The 18770-nt window shown below is 38.1% G+C and overlaps 1 protein-coding gene across 1 annotated transcript in view; it reads left to right on the forward strand.

Moving 5' to 3' along the window:
- MSH3 (mutS homolog 3) overlaps positions 1–18770 on the forward strand; it is a gene marked incomplete at its 5' end in the record, with an annotated part of 71128 nt that overhangs the window by 15126 nt on the left and 37232 nt on the right. The window contains 3 exons of the mRNA XM_010174424.1: positions 4715–4847; positions 13334–13521; positions 17613–17781. Coding sequence (XP_010172726.1) covers positions 4715–4847; positions 13334–13521; positions 17613–17781 — 490 coding nt within the window. The remainder of the gene's footprint in view (positions 1–4714; positions 4848–13333; positions 13522–17612; positions 17782–18770) is intronic.

Consider the following 18770-nt stretch of genomic DNA (forward strand, 5'->3'; position numbering starts at 1 on the left):
AAGAGAAGTCAGAATAACCTTTACCTTGTCCTGTGTTTGAAAGTAGCCGGTACCTGAGAAGGGTGTGAGAACAGGGCACTGGGTAATATCAGCTCCCAGGGGACTCTCCTGGCTTCCAGCAATGTGCAGTTCAGGGACTCCCTCAGGTGTGTGATTGATACCCATGGGTATCTTGCATTTTCCTAGTGTTTAAGTAACACATTTTCTTTTGTTTTAAATGCTCTAGTTAGTCAGGAGACTGCTAGGCTTTGATCTAGGTAATGGACCTCATGGAAAGCAACACTTGTTGTTTCATACTCTTCATTATATTTTTTCACATGTTGAGTTCTCGTCACTGGTAGTTTTATATATTGGTGTGGTCTCTAAACAGCTTTAATAAAATTAATTTCAATTTTATACATTCACTGCACTTGAACTATGTCCTTACCGTGATGAATGAACTCATACTTCATGCACTTATTATAAGTTAAGAGATTCCCGATTAATTTGTATTTATTTCTCTTGTATAAAAATAAAACCTTATATGACTGAAAGTTTTCTGCAGTTCTTATGTAGCAGTTACATTATCGGTTTCACTCTGCTTTAAATGTAATGATATATTATCGCATCTAAAAATATTAGATTTGCTTCACGGTACGAGAGATCAGCAGATCTGTTAGCACAGTAGCAACCAGCAATGCTATTTAGATTGTTAAGATGTTCAGATGTTAATTCAGAGCAGCACATTTATATCTGCAGCCTTCTCCTTTGTCAAAATCGTTTTTAGTTCAAGATTCGGATATTTTTGTTTTTGCTAGTATTCTATATTGTTCACATTTTTGGCAGCAGAATAATACAGGGGAATATCTCGTGATTTAATTTCAAGTAGTTCTTTTAAATGACTAGAATAAAAAATTCTGCATTTAGAGTTTATTATGTTTAAATACATTGCAAAGTTATTTTAGTATTGTATTAATGATGCTATTCTTAGATGGAGAGCACGGCAGAAGTAAGCGTATTGCTTTTAGTCAACTGACTTCTGTTACGTTATTTCACAGAAGATTATTTGGAAAGTTGGATGGAGCTCAGATTGCTGACACGGTTTGTACAGATGGGAAAGAATAGGCTAATATTGCACCTAATTAGAGAATGAAGTAGTAGCCGGTTTATAAAATGTGAGACAGTTTTTTTAGCATAAACTGTTGAGTTTCTTTGCATGATGTTAGATTCAAATTTTATAGTGGTGGAATTTTTTTTAGAAACCTCAAACTGTACATTAAATGTACTGAAAAGCTGTGCAGTGCAGGAAAAAATTATTTTGAGGTGGTTTAACAACTGATCAGTGTAATATATTTGGACTCAACAAAATGTTTATTAGTTTAGGTATAAATATTTAAAGTTTAAAAGCATACTTTGGAATTCATAATCTGTCTGCTTTTATCACTTCTCTTCCCTGTGCTTCCCTCCTCATACATGTGTAGTTTTACATAGTTCTTCGCTGTACTTTCTGGCTTTTGAAATAGGAATCCCAATATCTTTTGTTTACAGGTGGAAAAAAGGGGTCATTTGATACTGGATGCAGTTTTCCTGACCCTTTCTTATTTGTGGGATTAAAGCAGAAAAACTGGATGCTTAGTTTTAGATTACTGGAGCTACAGTAACATAGCCATATGTGAGGATGATTAAAGTGCAGATTAAGCTTTGCGGGGAGGAGGTTTTTTTTAATATCTGCATCTATTTTACATATTACTGTGTGTTTTCAACTGGCCACATAGATATAATCGTGCTGTTTAAATTAAGTGACAGTGTTCTGGAACAGAATTCTGCTGCTTTCATGTGCTTTTTGTAATAAAAATACAGATTATTTTCTTCTTTAATGTACATGTGTTTATAATTTAACAGTTAGGTACTCCTTCATGCAGACTCCTCTGCATGAAGGGTCTCAAGTACAGTGAATTTAATAATTCTCCGTGAAAATGTAATTGTGGCTGATGATACTGACCTTTCAGAATTTCATTGTAACTGTTTGCTAGCTTCAAAGCTGCGTACTCAGGGTATTTTATTACTTTGTCACTGATATTAACACTTCTCAATTTCCTTTCCGTTATCCAGCTGTAGTTTAGAGTGCCTCACTAATTGATGTACAGAGCTTAAATCTCTGCTGTCTTGAATACGCTGTGTGGATGCCAACAACTTGCTTTTTGGTTATTTGGTTGCATAACTTCTTGTAACCCTGCCAGTCTACACCAGATAGATGATTGTGGCTCTTCAGGATTGGATTTAAAGCTTGGATGTGTTCTGTGCTGAAAACAGACACTGTAGGTCTGAGCAGTTGCTGAGGTGCCTGCTGTCTGCTATTGTTGCTCACAGGTTGCCCAGCTGTGCAGAGGAGCAGGAGAAATGTTTAATTTTGTGCATTTGGCATTGCTGGAGGAGTGGAACGGTGATGGGGAAGAAAAAGATATTCTTGTGACCTGCCACAGGGCTGCTAACCAGAGCTTACAAACTGTGACATTTCTGTTATTCTCAGGGCTGGGAAAAAGCAGTCTTCTAGGACAGTGGAGTATTTTGGGTCCTGTGGTGTGACTGAGGAGTCTGCTGTTCCATTCAGAGATGACGGAGTGAGTTCCCAAGGAGCCCGGGGTCAAGATGGCAGAGAGTCTGTCCATCCCCAGTTCATTACAGGGGCTGTGGAGAGTGCATCTACCTGTGCTCCACATAGATGGTGGCAGGTGGGACACTGCAAATCCTGGTGTGGTACAGCAAGGCTGTTCTGGGAATGAATATGTGTCATTTGTGACAGATGAGAGTGTGGTTTTACTGTTTTAATATAAAGCAGTATGTCACTGAAAAAATCCTGGCGCTTAAATGCCATTAGATTTATGTGTATCCAAGTGCACATCCAGTCAGGATGTTCTCCTTTTCACATGCTGCGCAATAAAATTTCCAGGACTCAGATTTAGCTGTCTTTAGGGCTGCAGGTCTCTGACTGACAGTCTGTTGTCATGTCTGCAATCTGTGGAGCTCCCTAATTTTGTCGATTTCCTCATGGATAGTATTTGTTAGGAGCTACAGTGGAGAGTAACACGGCAGTTTTCTGCAATAAAAGCCGTAAGCGTGATAGGCAGTCTTCCCTGAAATCTTATATTTTGACTGCATCCTTACTTTTTATGCCTCTGTGCTGGCTGAGCTCTAAGCATGTCACTAGTCCGTGAGGACAGACGTGGGCTGGGCTGTATTTGCCTTGCACACACTTAGCTGGTGTACAAGGTGTTGGTATCAAAAGACTGCTTTCTTCTTAACCTGCAAGGATGGACGGACTCACACGTAGCAGTGTGGGGATTTTTGAACTTTCTTGTCTCAGGAGAGGAACGTTGTGACAAGGCCTAGTTGTCATTCTGGGATAAAATACAAGGATTTTGAAATAAGCACTGAGATGTCTTGAGGATTTTTAAAGTTTCCTGGAACATCATGTTTCACATTCAGCCTTACTTGCCAGGAACTTTTCAAATGCCAGCTAAAGCATTCCAGCACGCTGGTACCCATAGAGAGTGCCCAGCAGCAGTTTGGTGGGGGACTCTGAGGAAACATACAATCTGGAGATGTCTTTGTTGTGAAACCTCAGCAGATCTTAGCACAGCTTTCACCTAGTTGACTCTATTTTGTGTGCATGCAGTTACCTCAGGGATAAAGTCTGAACATGGAAAAGATCCATTCACAGGAGTCGTGGTATTCATCTTGGACATGTCTCTTTCACTGCTGTCTTACAGTGAGCTCATTACCTTTTGCTCTGTTTCCTTTAGGCTGACTGTGCTTTGGTTAACTAGCTCCTGAAGATAAACTCCTAACCTGTATGTTTTGGATGCATTCATGTACCCCTCATCCCAGTGTTTTCCTAGAAAGCAGGATTGAGGCAATTTGGTTGCACAAAAAGCAGAAATTGAGTTTACCTTAGCTCAGCAATCTACAGCCAGTTCATGGGTATATTGGAAGTTGTAGCTGTGCCATTAAAAAGCACTGTCAATTCAAGGTGAACAGTAGCTTGTCCATTTTAAAGCTGTTTTGTGACAGTGGATGTAACAATATGATTGTAAGGAAGGTGAAAATAATTATAGAATTGTTTTTTTCATATGCAAAGTGTTTCCTCATTGATTGATTTCAGTCCTGAAATATGAAGATTAATGTTACAGGGGTTTTTTTTTTTGGTTTTTTTTTTTGGGAGGCAGGGTGGGAAGCCAAAACCCCAACATGGTTCTGCTTCATGTAATTACCAGTTGGTGGTCTGGATCAAAAGTAGAGGGGCAAAATGGTGACCAATGTTTATACCCTGTTGGAATAAAGTATGCTACACAGAGTTCAAATGTAAGCCCTCCCTGCCCCTCCCCCAGGTACTTATCTGCAAATTTAGGGTTGGACATTCAGGATTCAGTGTTGCTCATACCATGTACCACTAGAAGAACATGTAGACATGGGCACTGAAGTGTATATTTAGCTGTTTGCACATAGAGAGGGATGATGAGCTTATATCCAAGATCTTGGTTGCATCTTGAATGAAAGCCCGAGATCCTCTGCATTCCTTAATTCTTCCACTTAACCTACTCATGAGAATGTGGCCTTAGTCAAAGTTAAAAAAAAGCAAACAAAACAAGGCAAATGAAAAAGTTCACTAGCTCTATGCCTTCCCCTCAGAGAAACAAAGGTTTTATTTATTGATCTTATGATTATTCTTTTACAGTGAAATAAATGCCCGGCTTGATGCTGTGTCTGAAATTCTACTGTCAGAATCCAGTGTCTTTGGTCAGATTCGAAATCTTCTTTGTAAGCTGCCAGATATAGAGAGAGGCCTCTGCAGTGTTTTTCACAAAAAGGTATACACATCATTACCCTAACTTATTATTTTCTAAATTATATCATTCTGTCTTAATGTACTTACATAGTTTTTGCATGCTTGTTTAAAAATACTTTCTTCTTAGCAAGACTGACATAATAAAGGGATGTATGTTTATAATAATTATTTTTGCCCTATGGTAGAATCATGTTTTATTTGTTATCAGTGTTATGCTTATAGAAGAAATATCTGAGTAGGGTTCTAGAATGCATACATTGTATTGCTAATGCTAACAGGAAGAATGTTTATGGTACTCATGATTTAGTGGCTGGATTCAATTAGATGGGATGGTGCAATAGGTCCTTGTAGCATAAATTATTTCCCTTTAAAACAAAGCCTTGCATTCTTTATGCTTATCTAAAATCACACTTGCAAGTGAAACCACTTGTCTGTAGTTAGCTGTTTTCAAATGAATGTTAATTTGTTTATAAAATCTGTAATTTGGATCTCACTTGCACATTTTAATAAAAATTGCTTGTAATGAGACACTGACAATTCTTAGTTGAGCAGATTAATATGCTAATAGCACCTATGCAGTACTTCATGTTCTTTTATTTCACTGTTCTATTTAGAGATTTTGGCAGTTTGTTTTAGATAAAGCAATAGGTGGGTAGAAGGAGAGCGAAGTTGTAATTTCTTTGGATGGTACAGCACAAAGGTTTCCTCTCTCTGAAAATATGAAACTCAGTTCTTGTATAGTTTTTAAACCCCTAATGTGTTACAGCATTAGGCAAAAGGAAAGACTCGCACATTTCAGTGAATGGATACAGAGGTCCATACAACCATAATGAAAAGAGGGAGTGTGCACCAAGTTCCCCGTTCTCTAGAATGTACCCTATCCACGGTACTGTTTTTCTTTCAAAACAACTGTCCAAGGCTTAGACAATTCACTTTTTAATGGATTAACTAATTTCAGGTTTGAGTACTGTGTAATAAGGTTTGTAGGGATACATCTGTACTTCCCATCATCCTGGCAATCCTCCACTGCTATCCTGTGCTGCCTTCTTATTTATTTATTTGTTTGTTTGTTTTGATTACTGGTCTGTATCTGTTACTTCAGCTGTCCTTTCTGTTGTAGGGCTGCTTACCCTTCTCAGCTTTAAAACCAGCATTTAGGTGGAGCCGTTCAGAAGCCCTCGATTTTCACATGATTTTTGCAATGAGGTGACAATGTAGTTTGTCTTAACAACAGCCACTGCAGTGTGAAGATATGTATTTAGTGAATTAGATATTGGAAAGAAGTTGCAGGAGAGAAGTGTCGCAGCAGAGTCCTTAAGAAGGGTAAAGCGGGGAGAAAAGCTTTTCCTTTGATGAATTAGCTTCCCTTGGTAAAAATCTAGTTTGTTATCCCTTGCAAAACACTGTGGAGAGTGCTCAAAGCACTGAAGATCTGTAGGACTTCGAGGACATGACAGTGTCGCTGAAAGACAGGGTCTGTTTTGAATAAAGAATCAAAAGCAGACTCTGGGAAACAGATTCTGCAGTCTAGACAGACAGGGAATATGGAGCCTGAAGAAAGGTCCCTGCAAAGCAGATACATGGTCAAGAACAAAGAATAGCTGATTTTCATTAATTTTATTTTTTTTTCCAGAATAGCCAGTAAGTACTGCCATTTCAGCTCCAACTAGGAGACTTTCCAGTTCTGTTTAATTCAAGATGTCCATTCTTCACATGCTCAAAGTGAGGTTCCCTGCAATTTCATTCCCGCTAAGAGATTCAAAACTCTGAGTGGAGCACACTGATGGCTTAACTGAAGGAATACGCTGTAATGCAGGCTTGTTAATTCCCTGTCAGGTGCAGGAAAAATAGGTGAAGGTGACAAGTACTTCAGCCTCCAGGCCCTTTAGACTTCAGTGACTTTAGTATTTAAGGAGGTATGTTTTGCAAAGGGAGATCTCTGAAGTGTACAGAGGTGGCTGGATTGTCTCAGTCGCCCTGAACGTCTTTCATTCCGATCAGCCACTGCAGAACTTGTATTGTGCAATGCACTTCGCACCAGTAACCTCTAGAGGAGACAGGGAAAAAAAATCAAGGCAAAACAATGCTCTGTTTTGTAACTGACTTTGCAAGGCAAAGCATCCTTATGGGAGCTCTTCTGGTAAATAACATCATTGTGTATTTTCCTGGTCTGACTGTTAATTTTTTTTAATAAGTCTGCTAATGATTCTTACCTAGTAGCATCATTCAAATTGGCAATTGTTAATCTGACCCTCCACAAGTTCCCATTACCCTAAACTCAAACCACCAAAACCCGTTGCTAATCTACGCTCAGGTATGAGCAGTCTGGAATTACAACAGCATTTTTGTAGTGGGAATTAGGTATTACCTTGGAGGTCGTATTACCAGCTCCAAGTTTGCTCCAACCTGGAAGAGGACTATGGGAATGGTTAAGGAGACAAGAGCAATATTACTGTTGCTATGGAGAACGAAATTAATACAAGGACTGGTTGTTCTTCTCAGTTCCTGCAGCTCCAGCACCTGATATCCTGCCAGACAGAAACGCTGTCAATAGGAGAATGGCCTCACCCTTCTCCATAGGAAGAGAATGATGGCTGGAGATGAACTGTTTGAAGTCTTCTTGGCAGTGTTCAGAAGTTGACTTCAAAAGGAAACAGAGACCAGGAGTTGTCAAGAGTTTTGTCTGAATAGTGCCTGGAGCTGATTCGGGTTTAGATCTTGCCGGGTCAGTGTTTTCCATAGCCAGTTCAGCCATGCCGTCTTGGAGAGAGCCACCAAATAATAGAACAAAATTTAGGACACAGGCATCTGACACCTTTTGTCATCTCCATCTCAGGACAGAGGGAAATATGAATGGCAGGACCCTACTTTTTTGTCTCAGTTAAAGTGATGACTGCTTAGCCTTGCCTTGGAGTGCACAGAATAGCAAGAGTGCAGTCAGAGACCTATGCTCGAGTAGGTCTAAAAACCAATAATAGAATAAACATGTCATTAATACTTTTAAAAATATGTCCTGCAGGGCCATCCTGATGTTGCTTGCTGGTTTCATGCCTGGTTTCATGCAGTGTGTTTCAGAAGATAAATATTTATACAGGCTTGATCCGTAAATGTTTATCTTATTTGTACCCTTTGCTCAGTAAATGTTTTTTTGACTGAAGCCCAGTCACCAAAATGGACAGGAATCATCATAACAAATGGTCATTGAATTTACAGAAAACATTAAAGTGAAGCTGTTTCACTGAACTCCTACACAAGGAGTGAGGTCGATAATCAAACCTTACCAGGGTGTGTAGTAAAATGTCACTTCAGTTTTTTCTGCTCCTGACTTCAACCATAGGCTCTCCTTCATTCAGAGTTCCTCACAAGTTGCTGCAGTTGGTGAAACCTGTTCAGTTCTGAATCGGTCTCTAAAACTTTGCTGCCCACTTACCAGGCTGCTCACCTGTGCAAAATAAAGGAGGCAGTTGCTACGAGAGGGGTGTTTGCTGCTTGGCTGCCTACAGCCTCCTTGTGGGATTTGCCTTTCAGTTTTCCAGTGAGTACTTCACTAGTTCACTGTCACGCTCAGAATCCTCAGAGGAGAAGGGTGCTGCTCAGCTCGTTGCTAAGTGTTTATAATCTCTCACATAAGCTTGGTATCCAGAATGATGCTGAAAATGTGACCTTCCCTGGAAGGTACGTTTGATACTTCATTGAAGATGGTGTGACTTTCAGAAGATTCAGAGAAAAATGTTGTATTTCTGATTTTTTTTTTTTTTCCTCATATGAAATCAAAACCTGCTATATAGGCTCAGGAAATTAGCTCCTGTATGTATAGCATGTTGAAAATAAATCCTCCCTGTAGCACAAAATGTTACTGACTTCACCTAAACACATACCTTTAATTTTTTTTTTTTACATTTTTTCTTCTATGATAGCAGTATGCACATCTTGCATATACTATGCTTATGATCTTTTAAAGAATTTGCATCACAGATATTTTTAGATTTGCAATACTAAATGCTGATTTGAGCAAATTGTTCTCCGTTAAGCTGATTAATATAAATAGTGCCTTGAGAAGGGGACATACTAACCTTAAAACGAGATACTATTTCTTTGTTTAGGAAAAATGAGGTATGTTCACTGTACTAAAAACATAAAGGTAGTTATTACAGTATGAAAGGAGTGATAAATGTATGCTTTTTTTTTTTTTAAATTTAAAATGCTTTTAACTTGGAGTGGTCAATGGCTGTCAGCTGCAAGTCTCTGTGCCTCCCTTTTACATCTGTTGGAAACAATTTCACTAATGCAAACACAGCTAAATTGCTTTCAGTGTCGTTGTCGAAGGGGTGTTAGACCTGGCATACTGCTGTGCATCTTCTGTGCATTCTTCTCGGTGGCAGCCATACCATTTTCAGTGCAGTTTGATAAAATACCAGTTGAAACTATTGTTTGGCATCACTGTCAACTCTGAGGTTATTTTTCTACTGCTAGAGAAACTGTAGCTATCATTGACAACATTTCAAAATTAGACTTCAAAAGTAGCATTGAATAAGCTTGTGAGAATCTTCTGTGGGTGCAAGACTCTTAATCCTGCTTTATGTAAACCATTTTTATTGTATTTTAAATGCTCCTAATTTATAACGCAGTTATATATATATCTTTTGTAAGGCTACTTAAGATTTAAATGGAATCATTTAAGGGAGCCCAGCTTTTCAGAATTATTTTTATCCGTCTGTTCCAAGTTATCTGTTTGCTTAGTGAATAATTTCTGCAGTGGAACCATTAAATTTTAGACGCAAAGTCCTGCCGTGTTACTAAAATCAAGCCAGGGGAAACAGTAATACTCTGAATAAGCACAAAAGCGGTATGTTCACCCTCTTTCTTGGGAATGTTGTGTTTAACAAGATTGTTTGCAGTAAAGCATGATGAATTTACCATTCTCCAGTGCTAATGTAGACTGTAGCTCAGAGTAGAATCCAATAGGTTTTAACACATTAGATGACTATTATGTTGTGTAAGCTATTAGAGTTGCTGTGAGAAGCTTCAGCATGTTCATTAAGCATCCTTTGAGAAATCTCATGATAACTTGCAGGGTTGTCTATGGTCCCTTTTGTACAGGACTGAGTTCGCGTTTGTTTTTTTTTTTCCCCCACTGATTCTTTTATCAGTGACACTGCCTCGAAATCTGGCTTCCTTCCCTTACTGAAGAACACCTCAGACAAGTGTTCTTAACGTATTCTTAAAATGTTTTCCTTTTCCTACCCTCATACAGATAGTGTACTAATTAAGTCTGTATTTGGTTTCTTTTTTTAAAGAACAATTTAACAAAAAAAAACCCCAAACACTACCCATTCAACTGATGTATTTCTTGCCATCCATATTTGCTCATTCTTCTTTTCTGGACATTGTTCTCCTATGAATCACTTAATGCTGTCTGTCAGGGACTGACTTTTCAGTTTTGCGTGGCAGGGCTTCAGCCTTTGCCTCCTTGAGTACATTTTGTAGTCAAGGGAAGTCTTGCAGAATTTTATCCTTTATCCACATCAAGGTTGATGATGATGATGCAGTCCCATCATACTGTATTTCACTTTGACTTTGAGTCAAAGCCTGGATTTATCATTTGCTTAGTCTTTCAGACCTTTCCTTTGTGCTTTGACTTCAAATGCTATTGACAGATTTACTGCTTTATTATTTTGTTTTATTTAGTTGTCAGAGCTCAGAATAAGTAAGTGCCAGATTATCAGCAAGATGTTGATAAATTGCAGCAAGTGCAGGGGAGAACCAGAGTTTTCATAAAGCTGAATAATGGATTGTTTATGAAGAGAGATTAAAAGATTATCATTTAGTTAAATTGATTATTAAAGGAGAACAGAAGATTTAGAGATATGTGAAGGGTGTTACCAGCAAAGAGGGAGTTGAGTTAGTGTAATACAAAAGAGTAAAACGAGAGATATTTGGATTAATTTAATGGGATGGAAATTTAGGCTATTGGATAAAACTTTTACATTATGATACTTACTGCTTTATGGATTAGTTTCTGAAAGGGAGTGGTAAGCAAATAGCTTCTTGGAATATAAGGGCTTGAGAGCAGATGAAAAGAAAACTTATGCAGTTGCAGGGAAACCACCTAATGGGTCCCTTCTATCCCTAATTTCCATGGATCTGAAACAAAGGTGAATTTAGTTTTTCTAGAAACATTGAGAATGTAATCTCTCTGGCTTTCCTGAATGTCATGAAATTTCATGGTTAAATTGCATATTCCTTTGGTCAAGTATCTACTAACCTTGCCTGTTTGGTATGACAGTTCAGTTCTTCAGCACACAGCCATGCTTCACGTTAGTTGGAGAGTATCTAACGTATACTGGCTGTGTGATAACTTCAGTTACATTTACTTATTCATGTGGTTGAATATATTTTAAATGGCTAGGAATTCTTTTTTTAATTATTTTTGTTTAATATAGCCTTTGTGATAGAGTGAATTAGTGAACACAGCAATTAACCTTATAAATTACTTTTTTTTTCTAACCTTAATGTTGCCAATCACTTAAAACTTCCAGTGTCTGTAGTAGATTGCCAAGGCTGCAGGTTTATATGTATCTTTATTCTGTGTTTATACCACGTGGAGGCCATTTTTCCATCACTGGTCACAGTAGTGACATGTATTTAATGAGAAGAGGGCTATGGCTGTAACTGGAGTGTACCCCAATTTATTTTTTATGGTTTTCAAAATGTTGTGTTTAGACAGCCTTCATGTTCTGACAGGCTAGTAGGCTTTAGAGGGCAAACTTATTTTAGGGTTTACATCTGTGGGGAGAGAGAGAAAATGTTTCTTTCCAGCCCAGCAGTTTTGTTAATATTTGCTTCTGTGTTTGGGTACAGAAGTTATCTGAGGGAAATAACTACAGTGTAATAGCTGAGAGAATTATCTTAGTTCTTGCATAAGGGTGTGGGAAGGAAAGAAAAACAAAATTCACCTCTGGAGAGAAGTTGAAAGATAAGGGATAACAAAATTAAAATGTAGATGTGTTTTATGAAATAGTGATTAACTGAAGACTACATGTCCTGTAATCAATATCGTGCTGATCACCACAAAATACTGTCCAGAAATTAAATTCTAGACTGTATATTGCCTGGGTAGGAGAGAGAAAAAAATGTAGGAAAAGGATGCAATAGATGTGGCATACAAAGAATATTATAGTAGAAGCATTCCATATATCCTGCCCCCTTCCTCATATCCTCAGATAAGGAAATAAACTTTTTTTTTCAGTGCTGTCAGTAATTATTTATGGACAACTTTTTTCAAATCTCCTGAAATTGAAATGTCCTGGAATGCCACTGAATTCACCAGGGTTTGTAGGGCCAGGTTTCTATTTGGTGTGCAAATATATGGCACAGCACAAATGCAGACTTACTGCTGTTAAGACCATTTCAGAATCGTGCTACCTAATTTATAGGTGGGGCATGAGTGCTTTAGGTGACAGAGAGTTGAGTTGAGTGGGACAACTGAGTGGGGGGAGTAGGAGTGTGGCAGGAGGTAGATTGTTTTGTTAGAATTTTTAACTGCTTGCAAAATCCTGACCCTGGCTGCTGACTCTTGATGATGAGCTAAAGGTAACAAACTGCGCTGACACTGAAGAGCATCTAGAATCTATCAGCAAAATATTTGAGCCACATCAGAAGTGATATTAATGGTTAAAAAGCAAAGAGAGGAGTTTCTCTTACTGCTGCTTTAGTCACTGCTTTTGGTGAGAAGCTGCTTTAAGGGAACACATATGGTCCTACACTATGGTGGATATTACGAAGCAAGCTCTGAAAGCACTGTGTGCTATTGGCTTCGATCTGGGAGATTCCCTTTCGATGATACCCTGGCTAGCTGCATGAAAGAGACTGAAAAATCTCCTTCATAACTGTGTAGTGAGGAGATGATGAAAGCAAAGACCAGGCTAGTGTGTTATCCTTAGCCTTCTCATCACACAGACCTGGGAGTAACCAGACAGAGGCTGAAGCTGGCAGTAGCTACAAGCACTTTAAGCAGTGACTGCTGGTTTTCTCTGTCTGTGGTTTTTTTCCTCTTTTCTTCTCTGTGTTCTTTTTCCAAGATTGTCCCTCTCTGTGCCTAACCCCTCTTGCCAAAACTGCAGCCTGGGATTCAGGTAACAGCATACAGATGCACAAGCCCATATAGACAAGTTGTGGTACTCATAAAATTCCTCAACCTGCTTTTTTTGCTGTTTGCACATCGTTACTCCAGTTTTCTCCTATTTGTATACTGCGTGTGTGTTGCACATCTCCCACCAGCAACAGGAATAACGGAGATCAGCTTTTGACTGATTCCTAACAACAATGGTTAAAACCTATAATATGCTTTATTAACCTCATGAATGTGATAAGATTATGCAGTTGTGTTCCAGTCCATACATTTTAACTGTGTTTTGTCTTATTTTCAAAAAGAAAGTAAACCAAACCTGTAGGATTTAATGAAAATACAGTACATTGTAATGATTTAGACATTGCTTCCCTTCTCAGTGCTCAACCCAGGAGTTCTTCTTGATAGTCAGCACCCTGTCTCGCCTGGACTTGGAAATTCAAGCTCTTGTTCCAGTCATACATTCTCATGTGAAAACTCCTCTATTACAAAATGCACTGTTGGAAATCCCAGAACTTCTGTCACCAGTAAAACATTATTTAAAGATCCTTAATGAAGAAGCAGCCAAGTAAGTAGAGAAAATAGGTGGATTTTCCATGCCTTGTAGGCTTCCTGACTAAATGTATTCAGCTATGTGAATTATGCATCTTTGGTTTAGTATACCTTAGTTTTATATTTTTTATTTTATTTTTATCTATGTACATGTTGCTTATATTTAAAACAGAGGTTGTTTTCTACAGTTTATATTAATCTTTTAAAATTAAACTAGGCAGGCAGGTATTTTGCCTAGTGGGTATCTGCCTCAGGTGGAATAATTTTTTGAAAGTTTTTCAGCTGTTTTGGGGAATTAATTTAGGGCAAAACATGTTTTGCTCATGTTAATTTGTTTAACAACTTTTTAATTATTTTTCTGAATAGTGAAGCTATTCCTTTTGAAGAGAGACCTGACCTTGAGCAGAGTGGCTGCTCTGCTGTCAGAAACACGCCTTTTACTGTTTTTCTGAAAATTCATCAAAGCTTTGAGTGACTCCGATCCTTTTTAATAAAAATCTCTTTACATACTTACTAATGACAGAGAATATGAAGTTTAATAGCTCTGAAGATTGCATGTAGCCTATGAGACTTACACCCCTCAGAGCATTTCTGGGGTGCAGACTGAACAAGCACGTGCCTCAGGCTCTGGGTGTGATCAGGTATTTCTCTGCGATTGTCCTCCTGCAGTCTTGGAGAGGCGAGCTGAAAGTATGGAGGCTGTCTGCCCCTTTTTGTCTTAATTCTCTCCTTCCTTGGTCTGAGAAAAAAAATGGTAGACAAAAGAAGAATATGATAAATTGGAATGAATATGCATTATAAGGGAGAAGGGAGAATGTCTTTAAATAATTTGTTGTGTACTGTTTCTTCTGAAGAATTGCTGCCTGCATTGATACCCCTAGTTTTAACCACAGGAAGAAGAATGCAGGAGGATTAAGATGAAGAATAGTAAAGCAAGAACGTGAGTTCAGTAAGATAGTGATGTGTAAAAACCTCTGAGGGGACAGGATTTAGGAAGAATATCTTCTGGCCAGTAAAAGTCACCATCTTTCAGAAGAAGGGCAGTATAAAATCTTCTGAAAAAGGTTCTCTCACGGTGCTAGGCACAGAGACAGTCTTTCTGGCTTGCACAGCCAACCTTTCTGAGCACTTGACTTTGCAGATTTTTGGTTTCCTTTCAGTGTAGTTTTTGTTTACACAACACGTTGAGAGGACATTCTGAGCACAAAATTAGTATCAGCCAGCTTTATAGCCAGATCATCCTAAACTTCCCTGCAATGAGCAAGTTTCATTTAACTTTGACTATTTCCTCGTTGTCCTGGATTTTAGCTGGAACAGAGCTGGGTTTCTTTTCAGTAGCTAGAACAGTGCTGTGTTTTGCTTTCAGCCGGGACTTGTTATGACAGAGACACTGAGAACATCCCAGTGTTTGCATTTTTGTCACTGGAAGTGAAGGACTTTGTGTTCTGTCAGTCCACAAGTGCAAGATGTAAGGGGGGCTAGGAATATTTAAATTAATAAGCTAAACTGACATTTAGATATGCCAGTGATATTCCATGTCATATCCCATCACGGTCAGTACATTAGTGAGGGGCTCTTCCTCTCTGGCTCTCTCTGGCTCTTGCTCAGGCTCTCGCTCTCCTGGGATTGTCGCTCCTCCACGATCGTTATCTGGGAATGGGCCAGGCTCAGTTGGTGGGTGGTGAGCAGTGGCACTGGGTATCACTCATTTGTTTATTCTATTACTGTTATCATCACTATTTTAATATTAGTATTATTTTAAGTTTTCTTTATTCATCTCTATTATTAAATTGTCCTCATGTCACCCTGTGAGTCTCTCTACCCTTGCCCCCAATCCTCTCCCCTATCTCCTGGGGGTTGGGGGCAATTGGGTGAATGGCTGTGTTGACTGCTAGCCAAGGGCTAGCCCAGTGAAACTGTCACACTCATGTTTAATATTATGAGATATAATTAACTGTGATATATTTAGAGATTCTTGGATTAAAGATGTGGTATATAGTTTAATGTTTAGTTATACTGGAGCAGCAGTCTTGATCTTTTATTTTCAAAACAGACCAAAAATAAACATCCAATTTATTTATAAAATCATTTTAATCTTTTTCCAGCTGAGATTTAAAATTAAACAAATTTAAGAATTAAAGCATAGAACTTACTTTATTTGCTTCTGAATTAGAGACAGATATAACGTGTATAAATTTAGAAGTTGAGAAGAGTAGAAATATTTGCTATGCCTGTTGGACAAGTGGGATTATGAGATTTCTACTGAGGCATGGTATCCAATTATAGTTGTGCCAGGTTATGACAAAACAGAGTATATCTTAATTATACCATATTTACTCTAGGTAGGTTTAAAATAATGGGGTTTTTTTCTGTCACTGTGTTGATGATAGCTAGAATAAGATAAAATAGTAGAAGATATCATTATTGATCTGCAGAATGCATATATTTCATTGCATTTATTCAAGATGAGTAAAATAACTTGCCTTTTGGCCTTTATACATCTCAAACCTCCATGGCAATATTATTTGTACTCAAAAAATCCTTCATCAAAATCGTGATGACTACTTATATACATACATGCACACATACACTTGTGCACACATATGTATACTGCATCAAATGTTAATTTTATTATGTGATATGGATAGAATTCAGTAGTGGTTTTCAAAAGTATCCTTCTGCTCCAATGGAGTTCAAAACTTAGGGTTTTGTGGGTTTTTTAAACTGCCAACTTTTTAAATTTTTGTAGCCCTCATATAGCAGTGACAGTCTTCACAGTTAGCTGCTGGCTACTACTGATCTTCTTTTTTCCCTTGCATTCCCATGGAAACAGGTCTAATTAGCACAAAATCATTACTGAAAATTAGTATTGTAATTGGCATTTAAATGGCATTTTTACTGTCACTTATATAATAATGACATCCATGTAATGCAAAATCGAAGCACAGCTTTGTGTTACCTGTCTTGTTACTGGCTTCAGTTGCAGTTTCATTCTCAGGCAAAGGGGTATCACAGTAGATAGAATATTGGACTTTTTATTACTTCCATGTTTTGTTACTTTCAGTTTGCTAATTACTTGATCTCCAAATATTAGATTTCAGAGTAATTATGTAATTAACTGGTACAGTTTTGTATTTTCTCTAAAATACAAATGTATATTCCAATTAACATAAGGCTGATTGCACTACTTTTTATTGTTTGCCTGATACTTATTAGGATAACTTAAATTTTTATTATTTTTATGACAATAATATTTTTAATAGTTTGTTCAACTTACTAGTTTTAAACATGTGAATGGCATTGACTGTTCCAGGTTTCAATCCTGAGCTGAAACAGTGCAGCCAAAACAACTCTGTCCTATTCTGAGATTGAGCCTAGAGCATTGTTTTGCATGTGTTAAAAAACTCTCTGGTTAATCTTTTCTTGAGAAAATCCCGCTACTCCGAGAAACTCCTGATGGCGTTCTGCTTTGATGAAGGCCTAGTGGAGGCATTTTTCTTTGCAGTCCTCAGGAAAATCTGCCCAAATTTGGCCAAATTCTAAATACATAAAAAATATGTGTTTGTGTTTATGCAGAAATTACCTAGAGCTTCACATTTAATCACAATAAAGACTTTGTCAGCACTTGAGATGCTCCAGGTTGCGGCAGTAATTGCATTCCAGAATTACAGACGGAGACAGAAGGGAATGATTTTTCTTGTGCTTCCTTTTCTTGCTCTGCCCAGCTGAGGGAGAACTGAAAGCCACAGGATGCACATTCAGAGATAACCAAAAAAAAAAAGGTTTGGTACAGAAGAACGAGCATGATGTGATGGATTAGAAAGGAACAGATATAGATTGGTTTTGAATCCATTGGAAGGGACAGATCTTGGTGAAGCCACTTAGAGTTCATATACAAAGTGCCTTTCTGTTTATGTAGTGTGTTATGGCAGTTTTTCTAAATGTGCTGTACTATGACCAAGTGACAGAAAAGCTGTTATTTAGAGGAGGGTAAAGTTAGTGTTAAAACAAACTAGAATAACAAATGAAAATATGGGTGCAGCCAGTAGAATCAGGGAATGTATCTTTGGTTTTACCGTTATTTCATCTTGTGCTTCGTATGGATAGGACTGGAGATAAAACACAATTGTTCAAGGACCTTACAGACTTCCCTGTCATCAGAAAGAAAAAAGAGGAGATCCTGGATGTGCTTTCTAAAATCCAATTGCATCTGCCGGACATTCGTAAACAGATTAAGAATCCTTCTGCAGAGTATGTTACAGTTTCTGGTCAAGAGGTAATACATTATCTATTATGTACACCCTTGCGTGTGTAGAAAATAGCTTAAAAGTTAGGCTTCGCTAGAATTCTTCATTTAGTGTATTTGATGAGGTCATTGGACTGTAATCTTTTGTACAACTTTAAAGAACAGTTTTGTGACAGTAAAACCTTTTTATTTGTTAAGTCAGTTATTTTAATGATTTAAATAATAAAAGCATATTAGTGCAGTTGAATTTGCTTCAGTAATGCTTTGCTTTTCTGTATATGTAAAAACACTTGCATACTTCCAGGGTTAATTATATGACTACTAAGTGCTGAGATATTCTCAGAGAATCAGGAAGCACAGCATTAGGTTAATTTGAAGAACGGCAAAATTATTTGTAAGTACTGATTAAGACTGTAATTTGGAAGATGGGAGAGAAGAGGAACAGTGTTGAAGAATGATAAATGTTATTTTAATTCTTAGAAATGGTGGTTGCAGAGTGGAGGTTTTGTTTGCTAGATGCTGTGCAAGTGTGGGCAGGCCACGCTCCAGCGAGCTGAGAAGTTCAGTGCAAAAAAAAAAAGAGAGAGAGAGATGACAGATCCTGCCAGATTTGTGGGGGAACTGAAAGAAGCAGTGAGGTAGCACTGTGCAGCATTGTCCTTTGGGAACTGAGAGTAGGAAGGCTGGGGAAAACCCCACAGAAAATTGGGAAAAGAAAGAAAATGGGAAACTGACTGAGAGTTGGGAGTAGAAGAGATGAGTCAGGGAGGGAAGGAGCTGAAAGCAGCCCCCTTTCACATTGAGGAGCTAAGAAGCTGAGAGAGACCCAAGAGACACAGCAGGGAGCAGACAGGCAATGCTGAAAGTGAGAGAAAAGGTGAGAAGGGATGAATTAAAGAGAGCAGCATTTGGTCAAGACCTCAGGTGGTTATTTCTTTTGATGGTGAGGTTGAGAAGAGAAAACGTGGCTAAAGATTTGGGTAGGCACATCAGCTAAAGTCCAAGAGGAAGCATGAAAG

Source organism: Antrostomus carolinensis, unplaced genomic scaffold (genome assembly GCF_000700745.2).
Source record: "Antrostomus carolinensis isolate BGI_N321 unplaced genomic scaffold, ASM70074v2 scaffold13988, whole genome shotgun sequence".
NCBI classification, from domain to species: domain Eukaryota; kingdom Metazoa; phylum Chordata; class Aves; order Caprimulgiformes; family Caprimulgidae; genus Antrostomus; species Antrostomus carolinensis.